This window comes from Ambystoma mexicanum, chromosome 12, assembly GCF_040938575.1.
Source record: "Ambystoma mexicanum isolate Mex_15411 chromosome 12, UKY_AmexF1_1, whole genome shotgun sequence".
In the NCBI taxonomy this organism is placed as follows: Eukaryota; Metazoa; Chordata; class Amphibia; order Caudata; family Ambystomatidae; genus Ambystoma; species Ambystoma mexicanum.
Window position 1 is genome coordinate 668,145,368 of NC_090936.1, and position 16,322 is coordinate 668,161,689.

Here is a 16,322-nt window from a genome sequence, read left to right on the forward strand (position 1 = left end):
AATACAAATACAAATACTCTACCTCTGTCTCCGCTCTCAGCAACCTCCATCTTGCCATCACTAACACTCTCGACATTCTTGCCCCAGTCATGTGGATCCGCCTGAAACAGGTCTTCAAGCATAACACCTGGAACGATTCTGAACTTGCAGCTGTGAAACGTAAGTGAAGAGCTGCAGAACGGAAGTGACGGACCTCAGGCTCACCCTCTGACAAACTGGCATGTCGCCTTCTCCAAAGGCAATACCGACTCTCCATTCGTTCCAAGAAAAGGGCCCACATCCAGGCCCGCATCTCTGGTGCATCCAACAACACGGCTTAACTCTTTAAAATCTGCAAAGAATTAGCCAACCCTTCCGCAGTCTCCACCTCACCTCTTCCCTCTCAGACCCTCCACAATGCATTGGCCACACACTTCACTGCAAAAACTCAGGACTTCCTGAGAACTCTCTCTTCCGTTTCCCCCTGCCTCCTATTACCACTGTTCAGGAGAATTCTCAGAAATGTGATAATTCCCTTCTACCTTAGAGACCCCAGCTTTTTTTGCTGGATGTTAGGACTTTTAATTTCTATCCTGGTGAGAGTGAGGCCTTTTCCCACTCTCTCATGTATTTTACTTTAATTTGAACAGTGTGTTTCTTTTGGTTTTGGAATCTGACAAACTCCATAGGCATCATCTTTTTACATTGTGTCACACAGCACCTTCAGTGCAGTGACACAGGGAAATCTTCCAGATTCCCCAAAGGTTTAAATGCCTTTTCTTGGTTAAACTACTGTTTCCAAGAGCAGTAAAGTGAAATATACTTTACTTACATTTGTATCTTTCTAGACCAAGCGCACACTATCTTACAATATGGTGCTGAAGGGGTTACTTAGTATCCATTTTTTTCTAGTTTCTCATGTAACATATTTATGTTACCCTTTCTACAATCAATGGCTGGAGGCAGTGGTTTATGTTTTCCTACCATTGTGTGTTTCTACCGCGGGCTGCAATTGAAGCTGCAGTAAAGCACCCATGGGTGCCCATTTTGTCAAAATGGCCCCGGTCTTCTTTTTTCACCATTTCTTGTTGGAAATGTACTCTGTGCGCCAAACCAGGTTTTGTCCCTTTGTTCTCTTTGTCTTTGGCGGGATTTATCAGCGAAGCCCGCCTCTGGCTCCAGCATGTCTGGCAGGACAGGAAGTGAGGGAGGTGCCCGAAACTCCCTGTGGTTAGTCTCCTTGGTTACAGGAATGCACCCAAAGGTGCTTGGCCAGCTGGCTGTCCTTGGAGGACAGCCAACCTGCTGTGTGATTGACAGCTACGGTGCAAATGAATGGGGGAAACCTGCATAAAAGGCAAGGTCTTTTGCTTGGAAGGTAGAGTCGACCACTGGACGAAGGAATCCGAAGAAGAACTTGGAAGAGACGCTTGCTGCAACTCCTGGACCGTTGGTTTGCCTGCTGAAGCCCTGCTGCATTGCTGAAGCTCTGAATTTGACTCGACTAGAGAAGCACTGCAAAGGACAACTTCTCCCCTTGGGTTGGTGGGACCAATCAACCCCAAGAAGAAATCATCTGGAAATCCTCTCGGAGCTGGCTGTACTTCTATTGCTGCTGCAGGAACCGATTGCCAGGGAGAGGAACACCAGAATCGAGTGTGTGGTCTTTAAGTTGGACCTGAGCTCCAGGAAGATCCTCCAGACTCCCAGGAAGCAGGACTAACTGAGCCTGAGCCACCTCAACAGAGTGCTGGACCCCAGATGCGATGAAAGTCCATAAGGTATCCGAGAACCGCGGTGGTGCTATTCGTGAGAATCTGAAACCGCAAAGTGCTGCTGATCTGAAGTTTGCCCATTGCTGCCACCGACCTTCAAACCGTAGTGCAGGAGTCCACAGACGTCCTCCCTCTTGTCCCTATGACTGAGGCCCAGGACAACAGGATCTGCCATACTACAACTGGAACAGAAACCAGCTGGAACCAATTTCTTCAGACCTAAAGTACTGTACACTAAGGGGTACTTACCTCTTGTCATGTAGCCTTGCTAGCTCTCAGTTTGGCCTTGTCTTTGTTGCTCTTGCTGAGTTGCTAGCAGCTTTGCTACTCACAAGCCTCCCAGCATGTGGCCCAACAGTGATTTCATTTTCTACAAAGACTTCTAAAACATTGTGCAAGACTTTTTACTTACCATCAAGAAGTGTTTCAGCTCGCCTAGACTTTGCGCAATTGACAATGGCTGTCCTGGTTCCCTGAAAGACTCTTCTAACCTCTGACTTTGTGCTTTAACTATCCCTCAACAAATGTCACACGTTCTATAACTTATGTAGCTGGGAAAGGGTAATTCACTTTGCATTGGGGGTTCAAAAGTACCTACCTGCTTAAGAATATTTGTTAACCATTGTTTTATTCCCTAAACCTTTTCCTTTTGACATCAAAATCAGTATTGCTCTAAATGTGCCAGTGATATATTAATGTTCATAGTGTACTAGTTATTTAAGTCACCTCAGGGTGTGAGAAGTATCCGTGTGCCATCCCAAATGAGTATCTACTGATTTATTGAAACTGAGAGTGTGTATTTTTTAAGTATATTTTTGTGTTACATATACTGCTCCATTCTAAAGAAGGCTTATTCAACTGTCTGTTAAATGAATAAATAATTGTTTAATGAAGAAACCTGGAGTGTAAGTGTTTATTTCAATACTTGACACTGTGAAGCTCTGTGTTACAACCCTAAAGCTCACATTGACCTCTCTTGAGAAAAGCCTGGCTGCTCACTTACTCTACCAACGTGTGTAGTACATCCTTATACCAAAGGTTAGGTTAACTATTGCCAAGAGGACACGGCTGGTGCAATCTCCCACAAGGTACTGCATACCATCTTGCCTAACAGCCTCCCACCCGCCTCTTCCTTTCTCTCCTCCTTCTCTCCTATTGCATCTGATGAGGTCACTGGAGTTGTCCGCTCTATGAAGGTCTTCTGCAAACAGGTTTCCCCCTGTTCTTCCAGAACTATTAAGGACAATATTGGCTCTCTTGCCCCTGTACCTGCTGATTTCTGCCATCACTTTTTTGCCACTGGGTCTTCCCCTCTTCCCTCAAGCACTCTCTTGTGTGCCCCCTCCTGAAAAAACCTTCAGCCGGCCCCTCATGTACAGCTAACTACCGCCCCAGCTCTATTACCACCTTCCTTGGGAACCTCTTGGAGAAGCTGGTCTTCCCCACAACTGCCCCAGCACACTGAGCTTGTTGGTTTCCTAGACAACCATCAATCTGGATTCCAAGCATCCAGAGGCACGGAAACTGCTCTCCTGTACACCCGTCAAGAACTGCTTGCATCTCTTGATTCTAGCTCTCCAGCTGTTCTCAATCTACAAGATCTCTCCTCTGCATTTGATACAGCCAAACACTCCATCCTCATAAAATGGCTCCATGATACCCTTGGTATTTCGGAGCAGGCACTGGATTGGCTGACCTCCTTCCTCAATGAACATCCCTCCCAGGTTATCCTGGGCTCTTTCTCCTCTCCCACCTCTATCTCCAACTGTGGCATTCTGCAGGCCTCCAACCTTTCTCCCTGTCTCCCTGTCTCTTTAACATCTATCTTGCTATGCTTGCACACCTGATTTCCACCATCTCCCCCTACTTCCAATGTTATGCAGAGGACACCAATCTCTTCTTCAAACATCCATCTGATCCTCTCCTTACTTCCTCCATCATTCCTGACTACCTAGCTGCCACCCAGTCCTGATGTACCCTCAAGTATCTCTGCCTCAACACCAGCAAGACTTAGATCCTTCCCATTTGGACTCCTGCTCCCTCTTTCTTCCCCTGTCTCTGGCCACCCTCTATGGGCTCCCCCTTCTCCTTCGTCTGAAGCCAGAAACCTTGGAGTTATCTTGGTCTTCTCTCTTTCCTTCATCCCTCACATCCAGGACCTTGCCAAGAAGGAACACTTTCAACTGCACCTCCTCAAAGGAATCCTTCCTTTCCTTACTTTCCCCCAGAAGCTCAATGTTGCTAGAACTCTGGTATGCTCTAGGTTGGACTACTTCAACAGCCTCTTCCTTAATCTACTCGCTGCGCCCCCTTCAGCTTATCCAGAATAGGGCTGCAAGACTTATCATTGGCCTCAAACCCAGGGACCAAATCTCTCCAGCCCTAGAATCTCTCTACTGGCTCCCAGTTGCTTCACGGGTCAAATTAAATTCCCTCTACATCATCATTAAGGCTATCTCAGGCCAGGGGCCATGCTATCTACAACTGGCCTCAACAAATACTCTCCCTCCAGATCTTTACGTTCCTCCAGCACCAACTCTCTATTTGTCAAGCACTTTGCTGAACAGCAAGTTGGTGGCTGATCTCTTTCCTTAGCAGGCTTGTCCTCTGGAACAGCCTCTCCCTTCCTCTCTGTCTTGAGCCAGATCACATCAAATCCTGGAAGCTCCTCAAGACTTTCCTTTTCACCTCCTCCTTCCCCACCTCCTTCCGTTGCTAAACCCCACAGTCACTGATATTGGTGAACAGGGCCATTATGTATCCTTCTGGGTCCTGCTCTGCCCCCCCAAATAGCCTTCAGCCTCCGCCAACTCCCAGCACTTGCCTTTGGGTGCACACTGGCCCGTGCCAGGCACTTAACAGCTACTTGCAATTTACTCCTTAGACATTCCACCCGTGATACTCCTAGCACTTACCCCCCCATGCCTTCTCTCTCTCTCTCTCTCTCTCTCTGCACTTGCACACTCTGAATGCTCACTAGACCTAGTACAACTGCCTCTCTCTTTCTTCATTGTTATTATATGTGCCTTTTGTTCCGGTGGCCGTAATCCCCTACAGCCCTATTCTGAGGTCCCTTGGCAGGGACCGTAAGGAAAGTGTGGTCAGACCACACATCCCTTACGTGTCCCGCTAAGGGACCAGGGCACAAATAACAGGCTTGCCATTCGCTAGCCTGTTATTTGCACCCTCCCCATTCCCATGGAGCCCTAAGGGAGCTCAATTGGGAATGGGGAATGGTTGGTGCAATGGGGACTTGCCGGTCCCGTCATGGTCGGACTAGACCGGTAAGTCCCCATTGCACCATTCCGGACATGGTCACTGTATGGGAGGCAGCCATGGAGCTAATTGCTCCATGGCTACCACCATACTCGTAATGAGGGCCATTGACTTCAATATGAAAACTAAGCTAATGAATTGTACTTTTGGATTTTTCTAGAAAGTGTCAATTTTGAATCAGTTATGAAACTGAACAGTTACCTTACATAATTCCGAACATAGAAGGAAAGCAGTATGTTAGGACTAAATGCAGGTTATTGGAAGTCATTGCACCCGTCAGGCACTCTTCCCCATGCCTATCCACTATGAGTCCGGTGCATATGGCACATGTCTCATCCCAGGCTCACTGTCAGAAACTCATACTTTCCATTTATTAATTGTCTTTTCTATCACTGGTCATGCAGCAGGGCAATCCACAAATGAAATAAAGCTTTTGCATGTGGTGTCTCTACTCAAAGGGGCATGGTAGTTTCATCCCTGAATACATCACAGTTACACTACTAAGGGGATGCTCTTTACATGCTTATGCAATCCTTGCATAGGATGTAGCAGTACAACATGAGGCTGCACAACTTGTGTTAGGAAAGAACAGACACAAGCAAACGTCTCTGTCCTGGAGCCACTGTGCTGGCTGCCAGTGGGAGCAACAGTTCAGTATCATCCACAGAGAATACCACTACGCTGGACCAAATTCACCCCACCTGAATTTCATTGCCAATGAAGACCCTCCACCTAATGCTCTGATAAAGGTATATAGAGGTATTGTTGGGAAGGAGGGATGCTTTCAGATGAGGCAGAGGCCTGGGAGTGTGCACTAGGTGCTCGGTGAGGGTACAGGGTGGAGGGAGGTGTCACTAGGAGCCGTAATGTGGGGAGGGTGGTGTACGTCTTTTCACTCTGGTGTATATGGGGAACCAAAAACCATCTTAGATAGTAGCAGCCATATTGGAATCGAGGCCCAGCTTTGCGCTTAATGCATGGCTGCAGGCCGGAGCCACACACACATAGATATAAAATGTACGAATGCGGGAATGGGTTTTAGCCCATCAGTGAGAATGGCTAGAGCTGCAGCGATTCATAGACCCTCCATTGTCTCCTGTTGCTAACATTTCATATCTCAGAAGGAATGCACCCTGCAAGGCCACAAGGAGATTGAGAGCTCTCTGTTACACGCAATCCCACGAGAAGGAGGGCACGAGCCTCCGACCTTCCCTGTTTCAACTCTAAGTAATAGTATTCAAATGCCCCCATCCCAAGAACCCTGGCATTCCTAGGTACCAGCTAGTCCCAGACCACCAATCATAAAACTGTTAGACCCCCAATCAATCAGAAAAGATCAGAATGCAGGGACCAGTTGCCTTCACCACAGGTCACGTGATGTGTGTTGCGAGGTGCCAGGAGGGATGAAACAACATAGCTAAAATGAGGGTGGGGATCTCTGGGAGTACGCCAACATGTTTGGAATCGTGCTGTAGCCTGTTAGAAGCAATGGCCTCGAAGTACCCTCTTGGCCTATGTCTGCAGTACCAGCTGCACGGTAGGTTACAGATAGAGAATGTATTGTTTTTTCTTTGCCTGACAAGAAATTAATTGTAGCTTTGTGCCTGTTACCTGTGAGGAGGAGCCCGCGTGGAAGAAGATGGACAGGCAGAGCTGCAGCAGGTAGCCTATGTATAGGGTCGCACCAACCAGCCATTTGGATTTGTACTCCATGCAAATTACGTGACTAATGACTCTGTGTGTCTTAATAAATTGTTGCACGTACTCAATTTGCCAGAACGTTCCGTGGCAGCAAAGCTCTTTGCTGGCATATTTCTATTTGTGTAGAAATAAACTTTGTTCTCCTTGCAAGTGGTGTGCTGGACCTTTTTCTCTAGTGGGTTGTATTTTTTGCTGGTGTGAGCATTGAGGGTTTTTCTACAGCATGAGGAGAAGAGGATTCATTTTCTATTAAGGCAACAATCTATTGAAACTTATCTTGGCTTCAATTAGGGCGCAATAATGGTTAAAAAAGGGCACTCATAGCTCCCAAACTTTGCCCAGATCCACCAGCGCTATTGAAGACACCTCTGTTGTAAAAGGTGGGCTTTAATGATTAACAAGAACAGGGGAATGAACCATAACACATGTTCTACTGTCTGTTGAGAGTAGTGACTACACCCAGATATTGGCCTCTTGCGTGCTTTGCTATTTACTTCAGTGCTTAATTTGTGGAGGTGTTTGCCAGGGCTCAGCCCTGGCACTTATTTCTGAGCCCCAGTGTTAGGAAAGATTCCTCTTTACTGCACCTTTCCTTCCATTTCTATGGAACCCCAAATGTTTTGCTTTTGTTTTCGTATCAGATAATCAATTCTGGGCCACAGTGGTCACAGCCGAATCGAGGGTTAGTTTAAATTCTGTCCATCTTTTCTGGAAACAAGTACAGTGTATTTTAGAAGGATTAACTTAGTCACTTCCTTTCTGGCTGAATAATAAGGCTTACATTTGACAAGTGGTAACTACCTATTCATGATGTTTATGCTTTGATAATGATGTTTTAACTTTGATGCGCTTTCGATGTGGAAATACACCTGTAATAATTTTAATTGTCTATTATTTTACATTATTTTATTATACTATGAGTATAGTTTTAAAGTTTGTATTATGCCCAATACACTAAATAAAAAAAATACATTATTACATCATAATGTCTCCTTGATATTTGCAATGAAACCATATGCAATTCGGGCCTTTTCTTGCAAACAGGTTTGTTTTTTGTGAGAAAGCAAAATAACTAGAAATGACATTTTCTCATGATAGATATGGAAGCGCAGAAAATATGAAAATAAAGCATTTGGAACATGTAAGCAAACATAGCACTACAAAATAATTCAAATCCAGGAGTGGAAAAATAAATATAATGTAATGCATGATCTCTAACAAACTTCCTTCTCTACATTCTGTTTGAACAGAAACATTTGCCATGGTCTTTCTTAATAAAATGCCTAAATTAGTGTTCAGCTTTTATTATATGGCATAGAATATATATATATTTTAAACTCACCAGCACCCAAGCCCGTTGGAAGCAGGCACTCAATAACTCCATTTTTGCACTCACTGAAAAATATTGAGAAGACACAATTATAGAAGTGATATCTCTACTTTTCCCTAAATCACGTATTCAACATGCATGAATACATATACATCAGACATAATATTGACATGTTACTTGGGCTTTTTGTTTTATTTTGGATTAACCACGACTAGTGCACACTTCATTATAATCTTGTTTATTATTTTTTATATATATTATTATTATGATATATATATGAGCAATATCCTCCTGTCTGGTGCCTTTGTAATGTTGTATTACATTAATAGTAAAATGCTTGGATGATAACTAAAGGAATTGCACAACAACCTTTTTTTTCCAAATTGAAATGTATGGGTTTTATTTCAAAGAGCAAATAAAGAACGCTACAGTCCACAAACATGGCAAGTAAAAATTCAAAACAGAACATTTTTCACAGCAAAATCTCTTCCAATGCTCAAATCGATCCCCGTTTGCCACCGTAATTGGGACTTCCCCTATTTCATCAGGTTTGTAACCTTCACCTTCACATTATGTATAAGCTGCATGCCATGCATTGCACAAAGGATGTTTAGCATGTAATCCAGAATGAAACTTCCGCCACACAACAGAATGAAAGTCGACAATTCCCACAACATCTGTTTCACGTATACCCACACATCGGGATATAGGGCTATGAACAATCGCTGTTCGATCAAATTAAGACAAAATTCCAGATAATTTGAACATACAAAAAATCTCTCCACCCCATCCCATTTCTTAAATATTTCTAAAACCTCTAGTCCATGCTTGATTCACTTGATTCTTTCTCTTCCTAGTTCTCAGCCTATGTCTTTCCTTGCTACTTCCCCTCCATAATATTAAAGATAGTAAGTGTCTTGGCTGTCCACTTGTCTCTCTGCTCCCTCCTTCACCCGTCCATCACCTAATCGCTCCCTATCCTCAATATTCGAGTTCCCATTGTGATGAATCCTACGGATCCCTCACTGTACCCCTGCCTAATGTCTCCTCCCAGGTGTTCAGGGAAAGGCAGACACTTCCTGATCCTAACCTTGGAGGTGATGTACTGCGGGAGGATCACCTGGGAGGAGACAAAGCCCAAGGTGCTGAAGGGATCCTGTGAGATGAGACACGCAGGGTAATTCATAGAATTTCGCAGAAAAGTGTCGCAAGCGGCTGGCGCAGAGTGTCCGCGTGCGATTGTCTGCGCCAAGGAACGTGCGCTAAAACCGATTTCCGCGCACAGCGTATTCATGGATTTTAGGCTCCCAAACCAGCCGTGGCGCAGAGTATCGCAGCGAACCTGCAGCAGCGCCAGTAACGCCCCCAAGAACGCCCTCGCGCAAGGAAAAGCCATCAAAATCGCTAAATCATCGCAAAGGGCAGCGCTAACCCTGGACCAGTCCACAGGGCTGCCAAACAAGGAACGCAAAGCGGGTAACGTGCATATCAGGGGTACGCGTGAAGTTATACACGTGATTAGCCAGGGTACGTGTATTACAGGGGTACGCGTGAAGTTTTACACGCGATTAGCCAGGGCACGTGTATCACAGGGGTACGCAGGAATTATCACACGCGATTTGGCTGGGTACGTGTATTACAGGGGTGCGCAGGAATTCTCACATGCGATTTGGCTGGGTAGGTGTATTACAGGGGTACACGGGAAGTTCTACACGCGATTCGGCTGGGTACGTGTATTACAGGGGTGCGCGGGAATTCTCACATGCGATTTGGCCAGGTACGTGTATTACAGGGGTGCGCGGGAATTATCAGACGCGATTTGGCTTGGTACGTGTATTACAGGGGTGCGTGGGAAGTTCTACACGCGATTGGCCAGGGTACTTGTATTACAGGGGTACGTGGGAATTATCACACGCGATTTGGCTGGGTACGTGTATTACAGGGGTACACGGGAAGTTCTACACGCGATTCGGCTGGGTACGTGTATTACAGGGGTGCGCGGGAATTCTCACATGCGATTTGGCCAGGTACGTGTATTACAGGGGTGTGCGGGAAATATCACATGCAATTAGGCTGGGTGGGTCCTCACAGGTGTTCCCTGTACACCCTCCACGGCCCCTGCAGGCAGCCCACAAAACAGGGGACTACTCTGCACACCTGCTCATGTCCCCCTGCACCCCCACCCCCCAGCAGTGCAGGGGCAGCCTCCACCAGGCCCCCACCCATGTCTCCCACCACCCCCACCCCCCAGCAGTGCAGGGGCACCCTCCACCAGGCCCCCACTCATGTCCCCTATCACCCCCACCCCCCCGCCACCAGGGGCACCCTCCACCAGGCCCCCATCCATGTCTCCCACCACCCCCACCCCCCAGCAGTGCAGGGGCAGCCTCCACCAGGCCCCCACCCATGTCTCCCACCACCCCCACCCCCCAGCAGTGCAGGGGCAGCCTCCACCAGGCCCCCACTCATGTCCCCTATCACCCCCACCCCCCCGCCACCAGGGGCACCCTCCACCAGGCCCCCACTCATGTCTCCCACCACCCCCACCCCCCAGCAGTGCAAGGGCAGCCTCCACCAGGCCCCCACTCATGTCTCCCACCACCCCCACCCCCAAGCAGTGCAGGGGCACCCTCCACCAGGCACCCACCCATGTCTCCCACCACCCCCACCCCCAGCAGTGCAGGGGCACCCTCCACCAGGCCCCCACCCATGTCTCCCACCACCCCCACCCACCAGCAGTGCAGGGGCAGCCTCCACCAGGCCCCCACTCATGTCCCCTATCGCCCCCACCCCCCCGCCACCAGGGGCACCCTCCACCAGGCCCCCATCCATGTCTCCCACCACCCCCACCCCCCAGCAGTGCAGGGGCAGCCTCCACCAGGCCCCCACCCATGTCTCCCACCACCCCCACCCCCCAGCAGTGCAGGGGCAGCCTCCACCAGGCCCCCACTCATGTCCCCTATCACCCCCACCCCCCTGCCACCAGGGGCACCCTCCACCAGGCCCCCACTCATGTCTCCCACCACCCCCACCCCCCAGCAGTGCAGGGGCAGCCTCCACCAGGCCCCCACTCATGTCTCCCACCACCCCCACCCCCCAGCAGTGCAGGGGCAGCCTCCACCAGGCACCCACCCATGTCTCCCACCACCCCCACCCCCCAGCAGTGCAGGGGCAGCCTCCACCAGGCCCCCACTCATGTCCCCTATCACCCCCACCCCCCCGCCACCAGGGGCACCCTCCACCAGGCCCCCACTCATGTCTCCCACCACCCCCACCCCCCAGCAGTGCAGGGGCAGCCTCCACCAGGCCCCCACTCATGTCTCCCACCACCCCCACACCCCAGCAGTGCAGGGGCACCCTCCACCAGGCACCCACTCATGTCTCCCACCACCCCCACACCCAGCAGTGCAGGGGCAGCCTCCACCAGGCCCCCACTCATGTCTCCCACCACCCCCACCCCACTGCGACCATGGGCACCCCCCACCAGGCCCCCACTCATGTCTCCCACCACCCCCACCCCCCAGCAGTGCAGGGTCAACCTCCACCAGGCCCCCACTCATGTCCCCTATCACCCCCACCCCCCGCCACCAGGGGCACCCTCCACCAGGCCCCCATCCATGTCTCCCACCACCCCCACCCCCAGCAGTGCAGGGGTAGCCTCCACCAGGCCCCCACTCATGTCTCCCACCACCCCCACCCCCCAGCAGTGCAGGGGCAGCCTCCACCAGGCCCCCACTCATGTCTCCCACCACCCCCACACCCCAGCAGTGCAGGGGCACCCTCCACCAGGCACCCACCCATGTTTCCCACCACCCCCACCCCCCTGCCACCATGGGCAGCCCCCACCAGGCCCCCACTCATGTCTCCCACCACCCCCACCCCCCTGCCACCATGGGCAGCCCCCACCAGGCCCCCACTCATGTCTCCCACCACCCCCACCCCCCAGCAGTGCAGGGGCAGCCTCCACCAGGCCCCCACTCATGTCTCCCACCACCCCCACCCCCCAGCAGTGCAGGGGCACCCTCCACCAGGCCCCACTCATGTCCCCTATCACCCCCACCCCCCCGCCACCAGGGGCACCCTCCACCAGGCCCCCATCCATGACCCCCACCCCCCAGCAGTGCAGGGGCAGCCTCCACCAGGCCCCCACTCATGTCCCCTATCACCCCCACCCCCCCGCCACCAGGGGCACCCTCCACCAGGCCCCCACTCATGTCTCCCACCACCCCCACCCCCCAGCAGTGCAGGGGCAGCCTCCACCAGGCCCCCACTCATGTCTCCCACCACCCCCACACCCCAGCAGTGCAGGGGCACCCTCCACCAGGCCCCCACTCATGTCTCCCACCACCCCCACACCCCAGCAGTGCAGGGGCACCCTCCACCAGGCACCCACCCATGTCTCCCACCACCCCCACCCCCCAGCAGTGCAGGGGCACCCTCCACCAGGCCCCCACCCATGTCTCCCACCACCCCCACCCCCCAGCAGTGTAGGGGCAGCCTCCACCAGGCCCGCACTCATGTCTCCCACCACCCCCACACCCCAGCAGTGCAGGGGCACCCTCCACCAGGCCCCCACTCATGTCTCCCACCACCCCCACACCCCAGCAGTGCAGGGGCACCCTCCACCAGGCACCCACCCATGTCTCCCACCACCCCCACCCCCCAGCAGTGCAGGGGCACCCTCCACCAGGCCCCCACCCATGTCTCCCACCACCCCAACCCCCAGCAGTGCAGGGGCAGCCTCCACCAGGCCCCCACTCATGTCTCCCACCACCCCCACCCCCCTGCCACCATGGGCAGCCCCCACCAGGCCCCCACTCATGTCTCCCACCACCCCCACCCCCCTGCCACCATGGGCAGCCCCCACCAGGCTCCCACTCATGTCTCCCACCACCCCCACCCCCCAGCAGTGCAGGGGCAGCCTCCACCAGGCCCCCACTCATGTCTCCCACCACCCCCACCCCCCTGCCACAATGGGCAGCCCCCACCGGGCCCCCACTCATGTCTCCCACCACCCCCACCCCCCAGCAGTGCAGGGCCACCATGGGCAGCCCCCACCAGGCCCCCATTCATGTCTCCCACCACCCCCACCCCCCAGCAGTGCAGGGTCACCAGGCCCCCACTCATGTCTCCCACCACCCCCACCCCCCTGCCACCATGTGCAGCCCCCACCAGGTCCTCACAATCCCCAATCATGTGCGTAATGGTCAGCCTCCACAGGCAAAAAGCCCTACCAAGTAACCCATTCACCCACATGGAAATTAAAACACATGTTACACCCCCAATGTTCATGAAGCAAATGAACCCATGTCCGTCACACACATATTTTCCAATTGAATGGGAAAACACACAACATGACATGCATGAAACCAATGAGATGAAACCACACAGTGAACAATGGAAAAAAAAATGTATTGGACAAAAATATGAATGCTAAAGAAAGAAAACTAACTACAATGTAAATGTGAAAAAATAAGCTGCATGTCCGCATAAAAACACAAAAGTAGAAAATCAAATCCAAAAAATTTTGTCCAAAGTGAAATGTAAAAACTCTCCATGCAACAAAGAACTATGTACAAAAATAACAAGGGTCCATCATCACAACTGAACTAAGGAAACCTCCTAAAAAACCTACCTAAATATCAACTATATACAAAAAGTGGAGCAGTGTCCGTCGACTCCAAATCATAAGAAAAAACAAAGGAAACCTAAAACTAAAGAACTATATACAAAGGCGGCGGGCAAGTCCAGCGGCTCACTCCGTGGTGTTCCGGGCCAGGGCATCATCGAACTCCTGTTCGATGTCCCGGAGGCGGTCCAGTTCCATGGCCCCGAGGGTCCGCAGGGACGACGCCGTGTCCTCCTCCAACCCCCTGCGGATTGCCTCGAGGCACTCGGCCCGCCTCAGGGCCCTCCGCATGGAGTTCTCCGCCCTGACCATTGTGAGCCGCGCCTCTTCCGCCCGCCGCCGCTCCGCACCTATGGCGTGGCCCAACCGCTGCCACACGGAAGACACTCTCTGTCCTGGGTCCTCCTGCCCTCCTGCCGATGCCTGCCCCTCCGATGTCGAAGGCCCCGAGCCTTCATGGCTCCCACCATGTTGCTGCTGCTGCTCTGCCTCTGCCCGTGCACTGCCTCCTGCTGCCTGCACATCCTCCGCCGGCTGGGGTGCAGTTGTTGATGTGGCCACCCCTGCTGGACGTCCGACTCCCGACTAAGGCAGGGATGTCTCCTCCACCAGCCTGGCCGCTCTGTCAGAGGCAGCTCCACAGGGCACCCAGGTGACTGATGGGTGGGAAGATGGCACAGAGGACGACTGGCGCGTAGGGGGTCCAGTTGAGGAGGGGGTCGGAACAAGCCCCATCAGACGGAGGAATCCGGTCTGGGTGACCTGTCCCAGCAGGCTGACGTGGTCAACGAGCCATTCGAGATGACGTGCAGTCTCTCCATGAAAAGACTGCAGGTCACCTCGCATGGCCCGTTGACGCAACGCCACACCAGCCAGGACAGGCTCAACCCGGACCTGGATAGCCACGTCCGCAGGCAGAGGATGGCCAGTTGACGTCAGCTCATCCCCTGCCTGGAAACGGGTCTGGACGTAGGCATCCCTGCTGGTGCAAGATGATGCAGGGACAGGATCGGGGACAGGATTGCACACAGGCACCTCCGCGGCGGCCTGTGCTGCCTCCTGTCCCTGGTCCTGGACTGCACCACTAGCACCAGTGGGATCCCCACCTCCAGACCCTGTCTCTGGTGCTTGCACGGCCTCCTCCTCCACCAGACCCCCCACCAACCTGGATGACTCCGTGCCATCTTCCCCTGTTGGGCCCTGTGGGGTCCCAGCTGCCCCTTCTGCTGCCGAGGAGTCCAACTCCAACCTCCGCCTCTTTGACCTCCCCCCGGCAGCTGCGGCCTGGGATGCGGCACCGGACTCCTCACTCCCCGACGAGATGACAACACGGGAGGGGAGCCGGGCCTTGCGTCTCCGGCTGGCGGTCGGATCCCCGCCGCTGTGCTCCACAGCACCTTCTCCGCCCTCTTCATCAGTTGACGCTGCAGACAGGGAGAAACAAAACACAGGCATCAGGGCACTGTACAATGGACACATACACACATGACAGTTGCACATGAGTGGCATTGGCAAACCTCAGACATGTCATCACAATCCCCAACACACATGTCATTGCAACTCGCACACATGAGCCATACCACAGCCATATCGCAACTGCCACCACCATCCATACACATACAACAGCATGAGCAGCCAAAGGTGACCCAGACATCACATGCAACACAGGAAGTGCACCACACATGTACACACACCACCACACTTGCATGCATGTGTACACCTCTGCCAAGTGTCGCACTGTTCAGACGGGCATCCATGTCACATCTGCCAATCAGGCTTACACATACCGCAGTCACATGCATCCATGTTGCATCACTGTTGCACCCTTGTCAAATACACACACATGCACATGTACACAGTCCTCATACATGCAGCCCAAAACAACATACATGCGTGACATCACGGACATGTCTACTTACATACACATACATACAAACATGTGTGCACGCACAACTGCATTTGCCATGCAAGCCTACACACACAAGCACCATCCATGTCTCACACATTACAGCCCTCGCATGTGTCAGCCCCATGGCCATGTACACCCCCACCCATACTCGACCCCATACAAACAGATGTGCAACCTGCACAATACCGAATAATCACCACACGCACTGCTCACAATCAGGATGCATGTACACTCACCGCTCGACTCCAGACGGGTCTGCTTCTCCAGGACCTGGACGTGGAACGCTGGGGATATGCGTTCCAGGACCCCCATCTGTTCTTCCGACAAGTGGCCCCGGCGCCCCTTGGCATCCACTGCCTTCAAGAGGCGCCGGGCCTTGTTCAGGGTCCTGGACCTGAAGTCCTCCCAGCGCTTCCTGACATGTTGTAAGTCCCGGACTGCCACCCCCTCCGCGTTGATGGCAGTCACGATGTCAGTCCAGATCCGAGTCCGTCCTTCCTTGTCGGCGCGGGAACTTCCGAAGAGGGCATCATACTGCCCCAGGACTTGCTCCACCAGGACACAAACTTCGGTGGCACTGAAGCTGGTGCCCCTCTGCCTCTCTGGCCGGGGGTTGTCAGTGGTCCCAGATGGTGTTTGCCCCGACATGACAACCCCAGAGGAAGGAGTGGGTGGGCAACTGGGTCCTGGGGCTGGGCTGTGGAGCGATGGAATCCCAGTCGG

The 16,322-nt window shown here is 52.5% G+C and overlaps 1 protein-coding gene across 50 annotated transcripts in view; it reads right to left on the minus strand.

Annotated features, from left to right (window-relative positions):
- LOC138513982 (mucin-19) overlaps window positions 1-16,322 on the minus strand; it is a 1,848,798-nt gene that overhangs the window by 1,019,322 nt on the left and 813,154 nt on the right. For all 50 annotated transcript variants that reach the window (XM_069629210.1, XM_069629207.1, XM_069629194.1 and 47 more), the window contains exon 41: window positions 8,074-8,126. In XM_069629210.1, coding sequence (XP_069485311.1) covers window positions 8,074-8,126 — 53 coding nt within the window. The remainder of the gene's footprint in view (window positions 1-8,073; window positions 8,127-16,322) is intronic.